Genomic DNA, 19,705 nt, shown 5'->3' with positions numbered 1-19,705 from the left:
TTCGGAATTTTGTTTTACCGATTCTTTTGCATTTGCCCTCAAGTCAGCCATCAGTGCGTGCGTGCTCTGGTGCACATGGCCAGCCCAAGTCCGTCCGCCGGAAAAGCCCCACCCCAGCCACCAGTCACCTTTCTGAGAAACTTTCAGGTTGGTGATACCCATGTCGAGAAAGATCTCCTCGGGCGGCGCTCTCACGAGTCACTCGCCTGGATAAACGCTTCACCGATTTTGTAGACTCCAAAGCAGAAATCATGGCGTGGCATTGTCAAATTGCGTCTTTTTTCTTTGATAACTTTCTGTGTTATTAATCGACATAAAGTTGTTACACCGACGTGACGACAACCTGACGAAGCGGTTCAATAACCCATTAGGAATTAGAGTTGTCGAAAGAATTCAGGAAATTTCAGAGTTAATTAGGTGCCATAGTTGGGAGGAAATCAAAGCGACGATAGCCGTGTGTCTATATAAGCGACGCTAGATTTTATCACGACGACCAGAAGATCCGCGAAACATTCCGTTTTGGGAGGGGGGAAAGAATTGCAATTCAAATCATGTTCTCGTGAATATCGTTTGATCTGGTCCTTTTCCTTAACTAGGAGCTTTTATCTAGTGTACACAACAAGAGAGCGAAAATTTGAAAGGTAAATCATGTATAAATACAAGATGCAAATGAATTTAAATTTGCAAACTGAATGCATGATTCATTTAATTTCCGCTGATTATATATTCCACTGGAAACTGTAAATATCCACATGGATACTATACGAGCCGAAAAAACAGGTAAATCCAGCCGCAGGAACGCAGTCTGAGGGAAATGAGCCATGTCATGATGAAGCGGCTTTGTTTTTCTCCAGGTGGATCTCACGCTGAGAAGCAAATGGCTACCGAATTACACATCTTATATACACACTTCTCTCTCCAATCTTTCACTCTCTCTGTCTCCTTCAACTTTCATCTCTCTTTCATTTCTCTCTCGTCTGCTGTGCGCTGGCCGTCTGGCCGTCTCGTCCAGCCAACAACCCAACTCGCCAAAAAAGCTGCCAGACACCACGACGACGATACTTACATTATAAAAAAAGCACTGACCTCGTCGATTTACTGCCTTGTCGTTACAGTTGACAATTTCCATATTTGTCACGACCCAAGATCAAGTAAGTGGCCGATACCTATTGCAGCAACCCCCCTTCCATTATCCCGACATGCCCTAGGAGAAATTTGCATGTCTGTCTGTTTTATTTCCCCAACAGAGAAGATGCTATCGCCATTTTTTTGAAGTGTTTTGGTTTTTCTTAAAAAGGCAGTTTGTTTGTTCCCGTCTCGTTTGATATCTAGTCTTTGATGAACTCCACCCCGATTTTTTTTTAAGCTCGTTCCCCACCTCTGAATCTGTGGGGACCACGCCTCAAAGTGTCTTCTGTGTGCATTTTATTATGTGAGATTTTGAAATGAAGATGGAAATGCACGCTTGACCCCATCATCAGTCAGACTATAATTCGAAGCGACAGTGATTTCTCATTCTCAGAAACCAGTTAATAATCCAGCGTATTTTTCTTTTACATCATTTACATCATTTTTTATTGCGTCACAGAGTTATTTTTTTTTTAAACTTTGAATGGAACGTCGTCATATGACGTGAGCTTATTCATATTGGCTTTGCGCTTCGTTTAATCCCATCGGCCAATGTCAAATCCTGGAAATACCAGGAAAAATTGACTTTGAAAGACAGTATTTGCAAAACAACATGATTCATTTATTTAAGCAACTGCATCGATCAATTGTCGGTGCTGGTTATTACCAGTAGAGAAAAATGTGTGAAGAACGCAATTGTCTTCACACACAACAAAGAAAAACATGCGTGCCAGCAGCGACCCTGATAAGTAGCGGTGGAAAAAAACTTGGGTTTGCGGACAGGTTCCCAGTAAAAACAGAATCAAGTTTTCTTTTGTTGTATAATAAGAACGTTCCGTTTTTTGCTATTCGTGTTCAATATTTTTTGTTCCTTCCACCTACTCTCGTCCGCTTTCTTAAAATGGACTGCGAATGACTTGAGATTGGGACACGAGAGGAAGTTGTTGGCCTTTGCGTTGCACCACACAGCCAATGACAATAAAAACAAAACAAATTCCTTCATCTCACGAAACGACTTTGGCCATTTTTTGGCATTTTGCAGCTCTTGACCGCGGTCGAGCGCATTTATATAGCTCTCGATACATTTTCTAGCGACCTTTCTTCTTCTTATTCTTCTACGATTATGTTGTGTTGTGCAAGGCACTCTCGTTCAAATGTTATTTCAACTCCACCCATAACTACAGTTGCGCAGAGTGCCACACCTTTAACGGTGTGGCCTTTGGTAAGTGCCTATCGTCAACCCAACTGGAATTGAGATACTGATACGAATGCCCACTTGCCGACAGGGATTTTTCGACAGTGAGTTTTATTTATACCCATATCATTTACTTTTTGCATTTCCTTTTTTGAAATGGACAAGTCCAGGCTCTTATTTTTTGGGGGGATAAAATGTTTTCACTCGAAGGACGTCATCAATAGATTGAAACCTTGATCCTCTTAGACAGAAGAATTCGTTGCTTTTTACGTAACATGAGTTTATTGCGCAAAATGAGAGTAAATATTGACAAATCCACAGAAGGATATTGCTGTTTGATTATTTAAAGAGAGTACAGCAGAATCGCATAACGAATTATGGAAAGAGTTTGAAGTTTTTAAAAAGCATCAATCCACAAACTTCTTATTCCCCCCCACTAGAACAAAAAAGAGCCCCATTAGATCACGGATCACAACTCGATGGATGCATGAGATTCGTTTGCCTTTGCGAATCGACTTGTCGGGCAAGCTCAATGTCACAGAAACGAAATCAAACGGTGGTTAATGAATGAAAATGTCAAAATGAGTACGTCACAAAACAATTTGTGCAATGCGCAGTCAACTTGATCAAACAAGAAAAAAATTAAAAATAAAATATTATCACTGGGTTAACTATAAGAGGCACGAGAGCGGTGTCGTGAAATGAGCCAAGATAGAGATATGTGATCGCTGAAATTCTTCTCAACTGGTGATGGCGGCCGTTGAACTTTTATTCGAAGAGGGCGTGATCATGATGGCAATGCCTCCTTCGTGCACGGTGCTGTAATCTTCCAGGCAACGGGCAACGTCGGGAGGAATGGTGATTTCCTGGCCAACAGGCAACCTCTTCATCAAATCGGCGATCAAATGGATCAGCGACGTTCGATCCGTTTCATATTCACCCAGCTAGACAGAATAACCGATTAATTGCGTGAACTAAATCGGGAAAATCAACAACCGAAGGCTTACCTCTCGTTCGAGCCTGGTGTACTTGGATTGACTAGCGCTCAGATTATTTTCCAAGATGCGCGTGGTAACCTTGGCTGATTGGAGCTGGGCCTGCAACTCACGCACTTGCTTTTGAAGTACCATGTTGGACTCCTCCAGAAAGCGTGTCTTCTCCATCAAATCCTCGGTGGCCTGATGTTGCGGGCTATTGGGAGATGCAATTCCAGCGACTATCTCCTCCTGCAGAACGTGATACTCGACTTCATAAGCCGCCAGCTGCCGTGAAATGTCCAGCGCGAGTGCCTGGAAAAGTCAACAAAAGTTGATGGAATGCTCGCGCACCAAAGTGATTAAAAACCAAAAAATAAAAAGTAATTTCCAACCTCGCGGATGACACGCTCAAGCTGAGAGGCTCCCATGGACGGTAAAGTGGTTTTGAAATAATCCATCAACTGCTCAAAGTTGCGGCATTGGAGCAGCATATCTTTGTGGTCGGCAATCAAAGATAGCGCGACACGGAAAACCATCGACATACCGTTCATAAAAACCAAATCTGAATACGGAAAAATATAAGAAAGATAAAAAAAAGATTTAATCAAATAAGAGCAACATTCGAATACATCCGACATCTTACCGAAAACGCGAACCACAAAGCCCAGGGGAAATTGCGAGGCGAAAAGAGTTAAAAACCACGGGGCTGCGTAGAGAGTGGGACTGATTTCATTCTCCTCGAGATGCTCGTAAAGATCGCGATGCGAGTCCCTCAGCAAGCGGGCCATTTGGTACAATTGAACCTGGAGAGCCGCCATGTCGGGCAAGTATTGGCGGCGGAGCCCCAGTTCTAGCATCAAGTAGCGGAGCATGTAGTAGGCTTCCTGCTCTTCCAGGTGCATGAGCAGTACGCCGCCGATGAAACTCAGGCCCTGGCAGTAACCCACTTCACTGTCCAGCAACGAATAAGCTTTTAGCAAATTGTACAGCGACAACTGGCCGGGTCCTAAAGAGGCCTGAAAATATTTCTGCGTGGGGAATGTGCGACCCAGATCGATGATGATGGCGTGCTGATGAGAAGTGAGCTGGCCGAGAAGGTCCTCGTACGGCTCATCAAGCAGAGGGAAATTTTCATAATCAACAGAATGGGAGGACAGACTGTAATCGTCGTGAGCTGCGTGTCGACACCACGAAGGCTGCTGGGTTTCCATCAGATTTCGCGTGTTGACCAGGGCCTGCCAAGCCTCGCCTCGTCGATGTTTCGGCACTCCCTTCTCGACGGCACGGGCAAGGGTGGGAAAGTCCGGGGCCACACTGGAAGATGAATTAAGAAGCTTTTCCCACAACTGCGAGGCGGGGCGCACGCATTGGACAATTTCATCGTAGTTTAACTTCATCCGCTTGATTGCCATCTCTTCTTGATGAGCTTCAGAACAAATATAACACGGAATCGAATCGTTAAAAGAAGTTGCACACACGATCAAGCGCATAGCGTGAGTTTGTGGAACAAAAACAAACTTTCAACAAACATTAAAAAACGTATACCTTTCAATCGTTTGTTTTCCTTTTCCATGCGTATTAGAATGATTTGTTGTTTGATGGCCTTTTTCCAAAGTATCCGATAACTTTCGCGAGTTCGTTGGGTACGGCCCTGATCTGCACCAGCTCCATACTTTCGCACGTCTCCCCCAACACAGAACTCGTTAGGGCTGCTCTGATTTGGCGACTTGACTTGCTGAAAAATGGCTTGACGCCAAGATGCCGCAGATGATGGCCTACGAGGGCTCGGTGTTTCTGGCGGATGCGACACATGAGCCGGGGCTGGACTTCCGACTTTGAAGAAACTAAAATGGAAAAAAATGATGAGTCTGATTTTTTCTTTTCTTAATACAAAGACAAGTTGATTTTACATGTCCATGATAGGCGATTTCAAGGTGGGGCTTTTTTCAGGTTTCATTTCCGATTTCTCTCTGCTGTCTCTACGTTTGATCTGCATTTCTTTCAATTCCTTCTTGATGGTGTCTCCGTGAGAACTGCAAAGCGTTGTGGACCTCGGGCGAGAGCCTTCCGATCGTTCGTTAGGGTCACCTTTCAATGGAGACTGACTGAATCCGTCATCGAAGCGAAAAGATAGCTTTGATGGGGTCTTTTCGGTTACCTGTTATAAATAAATAATTAAAAACAAACATCAAGAATTAAAAATTGTATCGAGGATTGAAAGAATTTGGTAAATCTACTTCAACATGACTCCCAACACGAGGGGGGAGACTAGTCTGGTGGAAAGCCGGTTGCGGTGAAACGCGATCCATTTCCTCTTTAGTTTTTCGTTTCAACAGTTGATCAAAGGAATTCGTCAAGGAACGTTTGGCCTTTTTAAAGATGGTGCCGGAGCTTCCATCAAAGTACTGACTTAAAAACTCGTGTCTAATAATAGAAAAGTAGAATTACAGGACTGTTTAACATTTTCGGAATTGTGACTTCAAAACTGCATACCTATTCTCGGCTGTGTCATGAACGTGAGTCATTTGTCGCGTCTCGCAATGCGCTTTTAAAAGCAGCAGCAGAAGATCGTTTTGTTCACTGGTTTTCGTCAAATCAGCACCTTTATATTTGGCCACCAATTGCTCTTGATCATCTTCAGGTAAAGTTCCAATGCGTCTTAGCAGTAAACAATGGGCCTTCTGATCAGGCAATCCTGAAAATACCAAATTAAAGATTAAAAAACAAGAAACATGTACTGAGAAAAAATCAAACCGACCTTCGACATCGGTCATTAGTCTCTGGAGCCAAACGGCAGGGCAGTGCTCACACAGGTTACCGTGAATTCGCCTTTGAGATTCAGCCGCAGAGTGGGAAGCAAGTTTTAAAACTAATAATCAAACCACCAAAATCAACTTTTCGCAAAGACAGATGTAAATTTCGTTTTTTCAAATGTATACCGGTCATGATTTCATCGGCAACCGAACTATTTTGACATTTGAAAACGTAACACACATTATTTTCACTGGCGACGTCACGGCAGATGAAGCCAAAATTGTCTGGATGTTGAATACCCTAGTGAAATTTCACAAAATTGTCGACATTCTCCTTGAAAAGATATGCTAGAAATCTATAGTGTTACCTGTGAGCAATGAGATATGTCACAGAATGGTTTACTCAACATGACGGATTTACGATCTGGACTGATGAGCTTTACGTCACAGCGGCTGATTTGCAACAGCATTGTGCGATTATTTTCGTTGCTTGTGACCTGTTGCCAAATATTTGGAATACCTCGTTACTGGGCTAAATTCTACTAGGCAAAAAAAAAATCTGAATTCAATACCGATCGAGGAACTTCCAAGTTTGTAGCCGAGTACACCCTTTTAGGTCCTTTTGCTGAAACGCTGCCCGTAGAATTTGCACGACCACGCGTTATTGGCTCCAGAGATAAATCTTTTCTGCGTGTTAATATTCGTGATGCATAAATGTCAGTGATTTATTTACGAAATAGAAAGAAATACTAACCTGGGTGGCAAACTGGAAACACCCCCGCTAGCTGTTCGAGTACGAAAAGTTGCCGATGAATCTTGTTGAATGCCTGCTATCCCACTTTGAGGTATTGAAAGGTTCTAAAGAGGAAAACGACATTTTTACAATCACGACCTTATTCCTGCATGAGGGGTCATTACCGATACTACTTTCTGCTGAGGCTCCATCCGATCTGATAGCGTTTTAAGGACTTCTTCAGTCTGTTTGAGTATAGACAAAGTATTATTGCTAGCTGCTATTGCAGGTTGCGCTTCGGTGAACTCTTCCTCCTCCTGAGTGTCGACCAGTTTACTGGTAAACATATGACGGGTTTCGTAGACGTCTCGATTATCCCCGCAAATGTCACTCAAACTAGTCGGTCTGGGAAATCTAGCCGTTTGAAGGAATGAATTACTGCTCGCTTGCGCAGGCAGGCTCATCTGCCTGCCTTTTTGCTCTTCCAGCTCGTTGTGAGCACGGAATTTTTTCAGCACATCATCAATAAATGTTGGCGGTGCTTTGCGGTGAGACACTGATTTGATTTTGCCAAGATACAGAACCTACATGGAAACCAATAAGAAAGATATAATTTTAGTGTCATCACCAAAATTTTGCAGATTAATTTTACCTCGAAAAACTGGGATCCGGAGCTTCCGGCATCTTGCAACGACGTAATACTGGAAACACTAGCATTACTGGATTGGCGAGACGGCGGGCCCATAGAACCTTCTCTCGATTCTCTGTTGCTGTGATCTCGGGAACCTAAAAACATCTCAAGAACCTGCAACAAATGGTAAACAACACAATTAGTTTCTTCGTTCAAGTTCGATTGCCAACAAAGTGCGAAACGAGGTCATCTGTTGGGATGTAACGTCAGCCACCCCACCCACGAAAGCTATTTTGTCTCCTACTCTAGCTTTTCGTTGACAAAAGTGATTTGGCATCAGCTTTTGAACGCCCACGAAACTCCTAAACTTGCCATTGGCGGAACAATTGCCAAAAATCTCCGTAACCGTTCCTCTTTTTAAGAAATGAGAAATTTTCAAAACGCAAAGAGAGAAACAGATGATCCAAGACGTCAGAGCAAATACTAGAAGGTTGAAGTCGAGCGCGGTGGGGCATATCGAGGACACAGACATAAAAATAATATAGCAAACATTGAGGACGAAAATAGACACGGACGACGTCAACGTTCAACGCAGGACTGTCGGTTCTTGTACACAACGCTTTCGAGTCCTTTTAGTTCACTGATTATGTAATATCTTGACAAGTCTGCCCATCGAGAATTAAGATTAAAAGAAGAGAAAGATATTTTTTTCACACAATTTCGGGGATGAAAAAAACAATCTTACCGATCCGTTTCGGTTACCGCTTTTAGTTGGCATTTCACTAGTCTGGGAGGAAGGCAAGCCACTTATTAATGCTAGATTTCCTAAAGATGGTATCGTTATCATTTTCCAGAAGACGCGATATCAAGTCGAACTCTTTAACAAGTCACACCATTGCCTTTCAGTACCAATTAGACGAATGTGAACTGTGTACCATCGCCTGGCGAGACGCTGTGTTCGACTGAGAGCTACGAGGCCGTGAGCCCATGCCTCCCGTGCAATAGCCGAGATACGATCATGTGCAGGGTCAGCAGCTCTTCACATGCACCTCCAAAGATAGAACTGACGCCCGTCCTATACGAGGCGTTCCCTTTTGTTTTGGCAAAGAAAAATTTTGAGAAAGGATTGAATGCGAAGCAAATATTATGCTGTTCAAATGACAATACACGACAAATGTTCGTCAACCTTCTGGTTGTAGTCTTTTAGGGACATTTGGTCATTTGGAACATTATATCAGATTTTATAGGACTTCAAAAATAGTTTAATTATAATACTAAACGCAATTCCACAACTGATTAACGGAAAACTGAGTGGATGAATTGAGGATTGCCTTTCCTTTTTCTCAATTAGATTACGCCATCCGAAAAACGCGAATTTGAAAGAAAGACAAATTTAGAACTAACACGGTAATCCCACATGTTGAAACGTTCTTTTGGTGACTCCCAGCGTTTTCCAGGGTGTTCCACCGACAATCACCAAAGATCAAAATGGAAATTTTTTTTTCTCGTTCCTTTCAATGCAGCAATGCACGTGTACCATCACGTGGATGCGGCGTGAACTCTAAAAATACGAAGTCCTCTGTGAAATCCCCAATAACCCCTATTAGCAAGAGTTTTGGTTATGAAATAGACTGAAAAGATTAGATAGTTCTTAATAAGTTATGTGCCCCTAAATTGTGTCACACAGCAATAAAAGTAATTCCTTACACAGTTCTGTAGCTGTTTTATAACTAAAAGACTTCAAGATGTATACACAAACATTTCTGTGATTGCAACAGTATTTCCTTTCAGTATTATTCAAGTTGAATCACCATAACTGACGACTGAAGATTTTATTTACTTAATATTACACATTTTAGTTTAATAAAGTTTACTTCAAATCATGTCTTCTTAATTTAGCAAACCAACGAGTAAAAATTCTTTTACAAACTTTGAGTTAATAATGTTATTCATACCTAAGTAAACTCATCCATAATTTGTATTGGGGAAATCATCGCTTTTGAGGGGTTTCAGAGAAAAATGTATTCCTGTCAAATTTATGCTCTATGTCAAGACATGATTTGAAAGATCAGAGGGTCTATAGGCCAACATTTGACTAAGGAGGAAAAAATGTATTATACCTTTATTGTTTGAGTACCAGTTTTTAATTTCTGAATACCCATTTCACTACTTGATTCAGATATTTCCAGGTTAACCTCAAAAATGCTTTATCCCATGTGAAAATTATCCGATTTCCCTAAACAAACAAACAAAGACACAGTCACAAAAATATCACTCACAATTCACAGACCTGAGACCTGACAACTAAAAAATTTCAAAAATAATCCGCGTAAAATGGGTGTGCCAACTCAGTACAAAGTTACAAACAAAAACGTTTTTACGTTCAAATACTCTGAAAAATTTGTTTCAAGAGCCCTTCTATATTTTGTGAAAATTTTTTTAATGTGGAGGAAAGTTATTTTGTACGTACGTTCCTTTTCTTTCAAGCAAATCTGTTATTAACATAAAATTAGCCTATAAACTGTGCGGGATCATTTTATTTAGCAGACGAAACAAGCCGATTCCACTCCTCTATTTCCAAGTTCCAACGTCATCTACATATGTGTGTCTACTGATTGTTATTTATTTATCAGTAAAAGTTAACAGTAATATATTTTCCCGCTGAAACAAGGTAAAATTTATCGAAAAGAAATAAAAAGTTAGAAATTATGTTTGTTTTTATGAGTGAAATGAAACAAAAGGATCTCTGCATGTTAAAGCATTTTTCTTTTTCAAAATTCACTCCCTTTTTTGTTGTTGTTTCTTTTCATATAGATCAATATGGCTAATCCAAACGATCCAAATTATTATTATGGACAGTCTGCTGGTATGGCTCAACCTGGTTATGGCTGGGGAGATGCTAACCAAGGAGAAGGAATCTCTTTTGACATGGATTCAAATTTCGGGCAAGAGCAGTAAGTATTATTTTAGTTATACCTTTGAAACTGTTCATAATAAACAAAATTCGTTGACAACAGGCATTTCCAGTCATTTGATTATTCTCAAACATCAGCTCATACAAATACTATCCCTGACACAAGCACCTCAGCTGGACTTTATCCACCACTACAGCAGGCTTATGAATCATCATACATAGGATCACCACCAACTGTGTATGGTGGACAGCAGTTTCTGAACCCAAATGCCTCTTCGTTCCCAGCCTCAACTGTGGCTTCCACTGGAACTGGATTTGATGATGAACCCCCTCTGCTTGAAGGTGTTTCATTTATTATTAATTTGGAAGTTGCATCTTGTTATTCATAGAAGAATATAATTAATGTTCTTGTGCTTTTGACAGAACTTGGGATCAATCCTGACCATATTTTTCAAAAGGTACAGTATGTTAACAAAATAAGGTTTAATAGGCAGTCATTGATTGTTTTACAAAATAATTTTTTTGACTGGAATTTTCTGATAAAATTTTAGTTTAACATAATTGGCAGTTACAATATTATGTAAAATTTTATGTTATTAGACGTTAGCCGTACTGAACCCCTTGCGAGAGACTGATGCCTCAATTTTGCAAGACACAGACCTCGCTGGACCACTCGCGTTCGTCCTAGCTTTTGGAGGATTCCTCCTTCTGGTAAGCATGTCATCTGAAAACGTCCAGACCTTTAAATTACATGTCTGTTGGTATTATTATTTCTTTTGATTTACCTTACATTTCACAAACAAGTTTCTAAAACATGATCATTAATTAATGAAATTCTGTGTAGCGATTTGCTAATGAACTAATTATTGTTAATGAATTTTTTAAACTTGGATTTTAGTCTGGGAAGGTCCATTTTAGTTACATCTATGGGATAGGCGTACTTGGTTGTCTGGCGATTTACGCTATGCTCAACTTGATGGCCGTATCGGGCGTTTCCATTGGAGTCACCGTCAGTGTCCTAGGGTATTGCCTGTTACCCATGGTCGCACTCTCAGGAATCAGCATTCTAATATCACTCCAGTAAGTTGCATTTGATCTCTTTGGGTTATTTTCATTGTAGGTGCTGTGGGACATGTATCGGTGTATTCTTGCTCAATTGATTTTGTCTCTAAGCCCATCTTCAGTGTAGATTATTCCCCCGTTTATAATTAATAGTTCCAAAACTCTGATGAATAGCATTGCTACCAAATCGTAATGAATTTGTAGTATTGTTTTAATCCGAATATTCGATATCCTGAACATAATCTTTTAACTTTCTTCCTATTTAATCGAATCCAGTTTCCTATACAAGGACGGTAATCTAGGTCTACAAATGTCTTAATTGGATTAACATTTTTGTTATATGTCCTATATAATTCAATCGTCTTAAAGAAATAATTCCTGTTTTAGGGGACTTCTCGGTATTGTGTTGACGGCACTGGCCATCCTATGGTGTTCGATTTCAGCTTCGAAATTGTTTGTAACAGCCTTAACTATGGATCACCAACAGCCGCTAGTCGCATATCCGTGCGCAATGTTGTACGGCGTTTTTGCTTTGCTCACAATCTTCTAAAAAAAACGAATTCTCCATTTCTTTCTTTTACTTTCCAGCTATTTTGTTTTCTTCTTTTTCCTTCTAAAATATGTTAAATTTACTTGCCTTCTCCAGCTTTCGAAAGATAATTTCCTTCATCGTGATGAATATACTGTACTGACTGATCATCTATGACAAGTAAAATCAGCAATTCACTGGTTACGCATATGGAATTATACGCGGCTAATGTTGTAACGACAGTGCAGCCAACATAGACACAAAATAAAACATGATATAAATTGAAAAGAAAACTAATAACCAATCATTATCCTAAAGAGTATATGTCGGTGAGGTATGAGTTATGTGTGCAGCAGATATCTGCGTCTATTTGAATTTAACAAAACCATCGAAACGGAAAATTGATTTTTATAGCACAACGAACTCTTTTCTCCCCTGTATAATGGTTGTTAACTTCACTAAAGAAGAAATCAAATTGTTTCATGATACAGTTAATTGCACTAAATTTTGAAGGATTTAAATATATATTCTCTTGACAATAATCAATAGGCTTCCTTCCAATTGGGCTATTCAATTCAATTATCAATCGTATTTACTTGTAAAGAAACCTGCTCAAAGCTGGGTAAGCAACAATGCCGCCGCTAGAACAGCAGCAAAGAATAATCCTTAATTAGTAAGCATACTTTTTATTTTCGTTACGGCATTCAATATATTTTTTGTTTGCTTCCAAACCAAAGATTTTGAATTTTTGTAGTTCTATTGTTGCCAAACTGGAGATTTTAAGATTTTTGCACAAAATTTAACGATCGATTGCATTTAAACTTAGAAACTAGATTTTTTGTGTATATTCTATTGTAATTTTTTACCCCATTTAAATTTGATACTACACATTGAAACTGAAGTATTTTAAAAATATTTATTTTTATTCCATTGACAACTTGACAAGGTTGCATTTACTCTGATTTGGCAACTGATGATTCTAAATTTACATATTTAGAGGAGGTAGGGTTTAAATGAAACGACCCACGTTTTCACTTTTAGCACTCCAGCGAGACAGTAAGATCTATCTTAAGTGGTTCCAGAGACAAGCCCTCATTTTGCATCGCCCCATTGTGAACATTGAAAATTGGCTTCTTTAACTGCGTTTGCTTTGAACAAGATATTAAGACAAACAAGATCATTGGCTGGTTTAGTGGTTATCAGAGTGGATCCAGATTTGCAGTATGCTTTCAGTCATGCTTTCAGTGTTACATCAATGCTACACCAGGTTAACTGCAATGGGTTTTCCAAGAACTTCTCATCCCAGGTAAAAATTAGATTTATAAACATTTTAGAATTGATTCCAGTAGTACCATGAGCTCACGAATATTACTTTTCTTTAGTCAATTGGTGTGACCTGGACTTCTGGAGTTATCTGAAGGACACGCCGTCAAGGTAGGAAATTGCTTTACCTTATGTATGTGTTGAATGTGTGCTCTGTGCCAATCGAGAATCTTATCAAATGCTTATTGTTGAATGGACATATTTATAGTCTTCTTTTCACGACATGATCGTGAATTCCCGAGTTTAAGTTTTGAAAAATTGTATGCAACGCCATCTTGTGACTAACAGTCAAGTCATGTAGAGGAATTCATAGCTCGTTCTTGTTTTCTTTTTTTTTAACTGTTCGATTGAAAACAAGACGTCGAGATCGGCCTTAGCGTTAAAATATTGTACACACTTTTTTTCCACACTTTTTGGGGCTGTCACCATTAGAATAAATAATAGCTTGGCCTAGTTCGGTTCTACCCTACATTTCACTCTTTATTGGTCGATGGGCCTTAAGGGCCAAACTGCTGGGTTTCTTTTATTTGCTACCTTATGTATGTTTTCTTCCTTTTTTTCCCAATGGTTAACAGCTCTCTTCCGTTTCCATGGAGACTCGTGTCTACAAGCTATCGAGTCGTGGTTATCAGTCACTGCTGAATTCCCTCCAGTCATGCGATGCGTATTTTTTTCCTTTTTTCGCTGTTACCTTTCTGGGTGTTGCAAAACAATTGAAACGACATTGCGTACAAATCGACGACGAAGAACCATTGGTCGCTTTGTCGGTTTTCTTGTACTGTTTCCCCGAGGTTTAAACGCATGGTGAATGTCTTTTTTTTTTTACTTGTGGTTGGAAGTTCTTTGTTTTTTTTTTTACAAAAAGGGGGGGTATTTGGCGAATCAAATCAGCGAGGCGTAATTTAATTATTGTTGTTCCCTGACGGATCCTTGTGGCCGTTGCCTCTCTATCCTTGTCGATTTTCATATGTCTGGCATGATGGGAAATTAAATTTTTTATGAGATGTGCACTCATATCAAGGTGATCTGATGTGAATGTCTATGTATGTGATCATAGCTTGATCCTAACTGGAGGGACGATAAAGTCGTCTAATTGGAGAACTGTGCAAGTCGTCTGTTGCCCGAATAGACGCGTCGATCGATAGAAGTGTGCCTTGTAGTCCACGTGAGAGGACGTTTGCAGCTTCTCAGGGAACTGACGACAGCAAGACTTGTGTGGGGGAGACGTGTGTGTGGGATGTAAGTTTGCAGATCAATGTAGAGGAATTACTCGCCGTAATCCACCAGGAACCACACATGTATGCATTTGTTGTAAAAGTCTTCAAGATACGTTACAAATGACACGTTGATTCCGTTCTCTTCACTTTTATCCTCCCTGAACTGTTTGATAGTTTGATCCTTTATGAATAACCCCACCGAAGATGTGCTGTTAAAAAGTAACGGGTTAATTATGAACGTTCTCCTATTTTCAGTCAACACGAATCCAGTTCCAGAGTTTGTCGAACTTGGCTCGTATAATTGGCCTTTCCCCTCTTTTTTGTTTGCGATTGCAATTTCACGTTTAAAAAGTTTTTTCATAGTAATCAAAGGTTGAAAACCATCAAGGTATACTGTTCAGTTAATTTAAACGTAGCGTTGTTCCTAGCCTTTTGTTTGATGGAAGTTTTAATGCTCGCCATCCATCAATTGGCCAAGAAGGCGAAGCAAACTTATTATATTGTACGGCCACGAAACACAAGCTGCTGAGCGAGCCGGATCTTTTGTCTTGTGCAATCATGATAGAAACTAGCAGACAACTGCACCGAAGGAGCTTTTTGCTTATCTTCATGAAGGCACCACGCAATCCCGTCGTATAGCGAAAATGAAACGAAAAAGGAACGTTTCTTGTAATTGAATTCAGTCTCGAATCGACCGAATGTTTCCATCATTAAAGGGAGTTAAAGGGTGAGGGGTGGGTGACATTGTCGTGGAAGTCGTAGTCGTCGATCCAACCTTTTTAAAATTTTGATAAGTTGAACGAGAATCGAAATTAGTTAACATCCTGCTGATAGATTCGTTGCATACGGCGTTCCTTAAACTAAAATGGTCGTTCGTTCTCTCGTCGGGGTAACGTAACTTTTTTCAAGTTTTGCTGGTGGATTATCATGCGAAAGAGGTGTGTGGGGGGGGGAGACGCTTCTTAATTAGAAATAGTAGTGTCGCTCTACTAGGTAATTCGGGCACGTCGATGTTAGGTGAGATCGATTGTTTGTGTGTGAAAACAAAGCTTATTTATCTTTCACTCTCTATCGCTAACGCGTTCTTTTGCTCTACTGGATTCTATAGTGAATCATGCCTCGAATCCCCGAACAATCACATTTGGTCAGAAACCATCAAAACCTTTCCGTTTTCTTATTTCTCCCTTCACAACCGTTCCTCGTCGAGATCCTGTGAAGGGTGCTGGAAGAAATCAATTAGCCCCTTTGCTATCCTCTCTATACTACACTTCTCTCTCTGCGGCGCTAATTCACTTGCACTGTATATTTTCTTTTCTTCCTCTCGCCGAAACGCCGATCCGGATTCGTCGGCCGACGAGCGGAAAAGCCTGATCGGAATATATCTACGGAGACGTCATCGAGAACCTAACAAGGACAATGGCCTACCACCGTTGGCTATTCAGCGACATTGTATGCGGTCTCTGTAAAGTACATGACCGGTTTCCGTGATATCCTCTCCAGGGGAAAGGTGGCGGTGGCCACTGCTGCAAAGCTGATGGAAATGGTCGGCCGCTCGTTTACGAAATCTGAGTAGGTGGGGCCGAAATAGCATCCCTACTAGTCTTGTTGATGACCATCGTATTTGTCGGTCCATAAATTTTGGATTCGTTTGACGAGAATCTTGTTGTTGGCGGGATATTCCCTCCTACGCCGTAAACAGTTTGTGATTATGTTGAAACGGATCGTGTCTTTTTGTTGTTCCAAGGAGAAGAAAGGGGTTTTAAACCTGAGAACTTGTGACCTTTCCCTGCAGGATCGAAGTAAGAGAACTTGCGGGCGTAATTAGCCTGGACGCGTATCTATTCATTTTATTTTCCTTTGGGGATTCTTGTTTCAATGCCTTATAGAATTGTGGGGGTTGATATGATTGCCTTAACGAGGTATTGACTCTAACCACAATAGGGTCGCTGTTACCAAGTGAATTTCCCTCTCTCTCTCTTGTGTCCCGTGCTGTGAGGGTTGATGCAAAATACCTAGGGCCTTGAAACTCGTGGCACTTGAAATTCTAGAAATGGCGAGGCCTCGTTACACAGACGCGCGCGCCACATGGGAGAGTTCCACTTGTGTCTATTCAGAGTATCTTCTTATTTGACTCCAATTACGTATGCACCGTGCTCGGTATTGTTACGTCGAATTGTTATGGCTGAGCATTCGCCCCCCTACTAACCACTTCGAACTCGTCGACGAGTTATGCGAAATACACAGCGGTATTCTCCAGCAGTGCAATCTGCACAGAGAAAAAAAATAGAGGGGGTAGAACAGAAGATGCAAAATGAGAACAAACAATTGAAAAGCTCTCGTCGTAGAAATAATTGAATTGCTTCGGTTCGCTCAATGAATTTCGCGCGTTGGTTTTTATGACCCGTGACAAAATAAATTACGTTTCAATATACTCACACACGATTCTCTGTAGTCGGTTGGTGAAGCAAAGGCAATCTGTCTTCTTTCAGATGGGCAACTCTCTTGCATCTCCCTGTTGACTTATCCAAACTCTGAAGTCAATGCGAATCTGCATTAAGCGAAATACGTCACGATCCTTCCACTTTGTTTTCGTAACCTTTTGTGATGGCTGACGATCTGCGTGACGCCCTCGTCTTTTTTATTTGTTACCGACAGCAATTGTCTCTCGATTCTCTCGAGTCGAGAGCCGGCTCCTCAAATGGAACTCGGTTCAGTTGAAACGTCAACACTTGCACGGGCTGTCGGCTACTAAAGAAGACGTCAGGTAACCCTTTTTCGGTACTGACTAATGTAGTTGCATTTTTCTTGTTTGAAAAAATCCTGCACTCAAGTCGCTTTGAGCGGGTGTGGTGTTGATGCCGGGGATACATGTATATATATACATATAAGATGAGTAGTTTTACTCGATCGCTTCTCTTTCTTTTGCATCTAAACTCTGATCTCTTATTTACCGGTTTGATGAAGGAGAGCATGGCCGAAGGGTGGAAGGAGATAGAGTGTCTGAAAGATTGGAAGAAGTATACGAGAGGAAACCGTTAGGGCGATGTTGATCGATGAATCTTATTCTCTACTCTTCTCCGAAATGATTGGTTTCTCCTTTTTTTTTTTGCGGATTTTCCCTTTTCTTTCTATACTTGCTCTTATCTTCTTTTTTTATTTCCTTGACACTTGCAGTGTGTGTACAGCCGTAGTGGTAGTAGCCCGAATAGATCCAGGGAGGAAATTCGCTTTTCAGACTACCGGAGTAGCGTGATTGCCGCCCAAGAGAGGAAGTCAAACACGGGGCCGTCTAAAAAAGAAAAAAGGAGAAAAGGGGATCACCATCTTAACGTTAACGTTTGCAGGGAGCTAAAAAAAAAGGGGGAGAAGTAAAAAACTGGAGGGAAATGAAGACAGGACTCGGTTGAGGGAGAGACAGACAGACGTTAAATAGCCATCTTGAAGTCAAGTCTTCTCTCTCGGTAGATTAGGAAACTATCAGGGCCACTTAGCCCAACGTCTTGATGGGGGGAATAAGCGAGGTGGGAGGGAAGCTGAGAGGAAATCAGTCAAATTTCAATTCTCACGGCTTCATGTGCTAAGGGGTTTTCTCCATGGGGTGACATCAAGTAAAACTGGAGGCATTACGAGCGCATCTAAAGTATTTCCCAGATGACGAATAGGGTATAAAATAAGAAGATAACTATACTTTTTTTTTTCATCCGGGAGGTGGCAACTTTTTAATTAAATACGCGTTCCCTAAACGAAATTAATCAAAAAGAGAGCCTACACTTCTTCTTTCACTCGTCGAGAAAAAAAAATGTTGTCATTAATTTGTTTTTCTGAGAATCCATTACGCGTAACAACTACCAACGCTTGAGTCGGCTCGACTCATCTATCCAAAACAGGTAGGCGATGCACAAGACTCTACTCAGATAGAGGTTAAGTGTCACTCACATGATTGGCCCTTGTTATTATAATAGACTTAAATGCCGAAAGAAAATAAAAGAGTCGCCAATACAATGCGCCGTTTCCCAACTACCAATCGGATTACGCTTGCACTTTCCAGAGATGGCTATCGCACGACAAAAAAACAATGTAGTTTTTCCTTTTGCTATGCGATTACAATTTGATAGATGGGAATATTTATTTAGACGACGTCTAAAAAGAAAGAAGAAGAAGAATATAAGAAAGGAGGGAAGGACGTGCAACTGTATTGATTTCCGATGGATTCTTTTTTCATACCTAGTGAGTATTGGCGCACACTTTTATTGCGCGTATCCGCACCACCACCCCCTACTACCATTCGCTTCTTTTTTCGGTTTGGCCCGCCAGCTCTTTCAGTTGATCCCCCAATGGCTTCTTCCAGTTTCTTTTTTTCTGGTCTTTTTTCTCTCCTAAAATAGCCTTCCAGATTTTTGAAGATAAGATCGTTAACGAAAGATAGAAAATGAATAGAAAGATGAACGATTTTCCCCTTTTCATGTCGGTTCTCTTTTTTTTTCAAAATTTGCCAAGTAGTTTTTCGTGTCGAATGTTGGAGTTGGTTATCCGTCAAGGAAAAAGTTTCGGCGGATCCCCAACAGGCACCAGCATTGCCGTCGGATTGAAAAGAGATCAGACGGAGTGTGTAAGATGTACGATAAAGCAAAGAGACGATACCTCACAGTTGATTGTTTGTGTCAGAGTATCTGACGACGGCATTCAATAAAACGAGGTACACCTTTGAACGAAGGTGGGGAGAGAGATGGGGCAATGTGAGAAATTGGATCGCTATGCCTTTGTTTAGACATGTTGCCGTGAGTTGTCGTTGACTCTTCTCTGTTCCCCTGTGTCGTGTTAGGCAACACGCCATAAACGAAGAAAAATCAAACGATGAAGTAGAGATAGAAGAAGAAGAAAAAGTTGATCTTTGTTTCCACGGTTGTGCTGCGCTTGTCGTGGAAAATAGAGAAAAATATCGGTTCGGATGATCTTTCGTGACTTGATTGGATCCCGATGGGAATCCCGGTATACCATCCGCGCTTCCAGACCGGGGCTATATTTCTCTCTATTTTCTAGTTGTTGTTGTTGTGGTTGTTGGTGGTGTCGCTGCGGTCGGCTCGGGCGCTGGGATATGAAGTAGACCATGTTCCTAATCCATCAGAGATTTGGTGGGAGGATCTTTGGCCTTTTAGACACCTCCGTCCGGGATTGGACGGGCAAAAGCGGGCGGGACAATCAGCGACTTGTACCAAGGAGGATGAGTGATGATGAGATCTTCT

The 19,705-nt window shown here is 41.0% G+C and overlaps 3 protein-coding genes across 6 annotated transcripts in view; 2 read left to right on the top strand and 1 right to left on the bottom strand.

Annotated features, from left to right (window-relative positions):
• Nucleotides 1-2,586: 2,586 nt before the first annotated feature.
• On the bottom strand, nt 2,587-9,698 carry LOC124189038 (TBC1 domain family member 1-like). 3 transcript variants are annotated; one of them, XM_046582003.1, is made up of 17 exons: nt 8,309-8,425; nt 8,163-8,242; nt 7,439-7,591; nt 6,972-7,370; nt 6,808-6,911; nt 6,626-6,740; nt 6,422-6,550; nt 6,240-6,354; nt 6,059-6,169; nt 5,794-5,995; nt 5,538-5,724; nt 5,211-5,458; nt 4,846-5,144; nt 3,944-4,726; nt 3,693-3,862; nt 3,331-3,612; nt 2,587-3,267 (listed from the first exon to the last, which is right to left on the bottom strand). In XM_046582003.1, exons 2-17 carry the CDS (start codon nt 8,193-8,195, stop codon nt 3,064-3,066), a joined length of 3,534 nt encoding a protein of 1,177 aa, XP_046437959.1. In that variant the 5' UTR covers nt 8,196-8,242; nt 8,309-8,425; the 3' UTR covers nt 2,587-3,063. The 3 variants fall into 3 exon arrangements, with proteins under 3 accessions (XP_046437959.1, XP_046437958.1, XP_046437957.1); XM_046582002.1 differs by lacking the exons at nt 8,163-8,242; nt 8,309-8,425 and adding an exon at nt 9,538-9,698; XM_046582001.1 differs by having other exon boundaries at nt 8,163-8,480.
• Nucleotides 9,699-9,945: 247 nt separating this feature from the next.
• Nucleotides 9,946-12,092, top strand: LOC124189037 (protein YIPF5-like). 2 transcript variants are annotated; one of them, XM_046581998.1, is made up of 7 exons: nt 9,946-10,088; nt 10,232-10,371; nt 10,435-10,673; nt 10,755-10,789; nt 10,932-11,042; nt 11,230-11,411; nt 11,781-12,092. In XM_046581998.1, exons 2-7 carry the CDS (start codon nt 10,238-10,240, stop codon nt 11,941-11,943), a joined length of 864 nt encoding a protein of 287 aa, XP_046437954.1. In that variant the 5' UTR covers nt 9,946-10,088; nt 10,232-10,237; the 3' UTR covers nt 11,944-12,092. The 2 variants fall into 2 exon arrangements, with proteins under 2 accessions (XP_046437954.1, XP_046437955.1); XM_046581999.1 differs by having other exon boundaries at nt 9,978-10,115.
• Nucleotides 12,093-12,959: 867 nt separating this feature from the next.
• The window catches only part of LOC124188643, a 119,397-nt gene continuing 112,651 nt past the window's right edge, over nt 12,960-19,705 (top strand). The window contains exons 1-2 of the mRNA XM_046581424.1: nt 12,960-13,228; nt 13,305-13,356. The gene's annotated coding sequence lies outside the window, so the exon portion shown is untranslated. The remainder of the gene's footprint in view (nt 13,229-13,304; nt 13,357-19,705) is intronic.

This window comes from Daphnia pulex, chromosome 2 (genome assembly GCF_021134715.1).
Source record: "Daphnia pulex isolate KAP4 chromosome 2, ASM2113471v1".
Taxonomy (NCBI): Eukaryota; Metazoa; Arthropoda; class Branchiopoda; order Diplostraca; family Daphniidae; genus Daphnia; species Daphnia pulex.
This window is presented reverse-complemented; position numbering and strand designations above follow the sequence as displayed.

Coding starts and splice junctions, on each gene's coding strand:
- LOC124189037 (XM_046581998.1), top strand. CDS start 10,238: ATGGCTAATCCAAACGATCCAAATTATTATTATGGACAGTCTGCTGGT. Junction 10,372..10,434: donor TCAAATTTCGGGCAAGAGCA/GTAAGTATTATT, acceptor CGTTGACAACAG/GCATTTCCAGTCATTTGATT. Junction 11,412..11,780: donor AGCATTCTAATATCACTCCA/GTAAGTTGCATT, acceptor TTCCTGTTTTAG/GGGACTTCTCGGTATTGTGT.
- LOC124189038 (XM_046582001.1), bottom strand. CDS start 8,264: ATGATAACGATACCATCTTTAGGAAATCTAGCATTAATAAGTGGCTTG. Junction 6,551..6,625: donor ACTTGGAAGTTCCTCGATCG/GTATTGAATTCA, acceptor ATTTGGCAACAG/GTCACAAGCAACGAAAATAA. Junction 6,355..6,421: donor ACATATCTCATTGCTCACAG/GTAACACTATAG, acceptor AAATTTCACTAG/GGTATTCAACATCCAGACAA.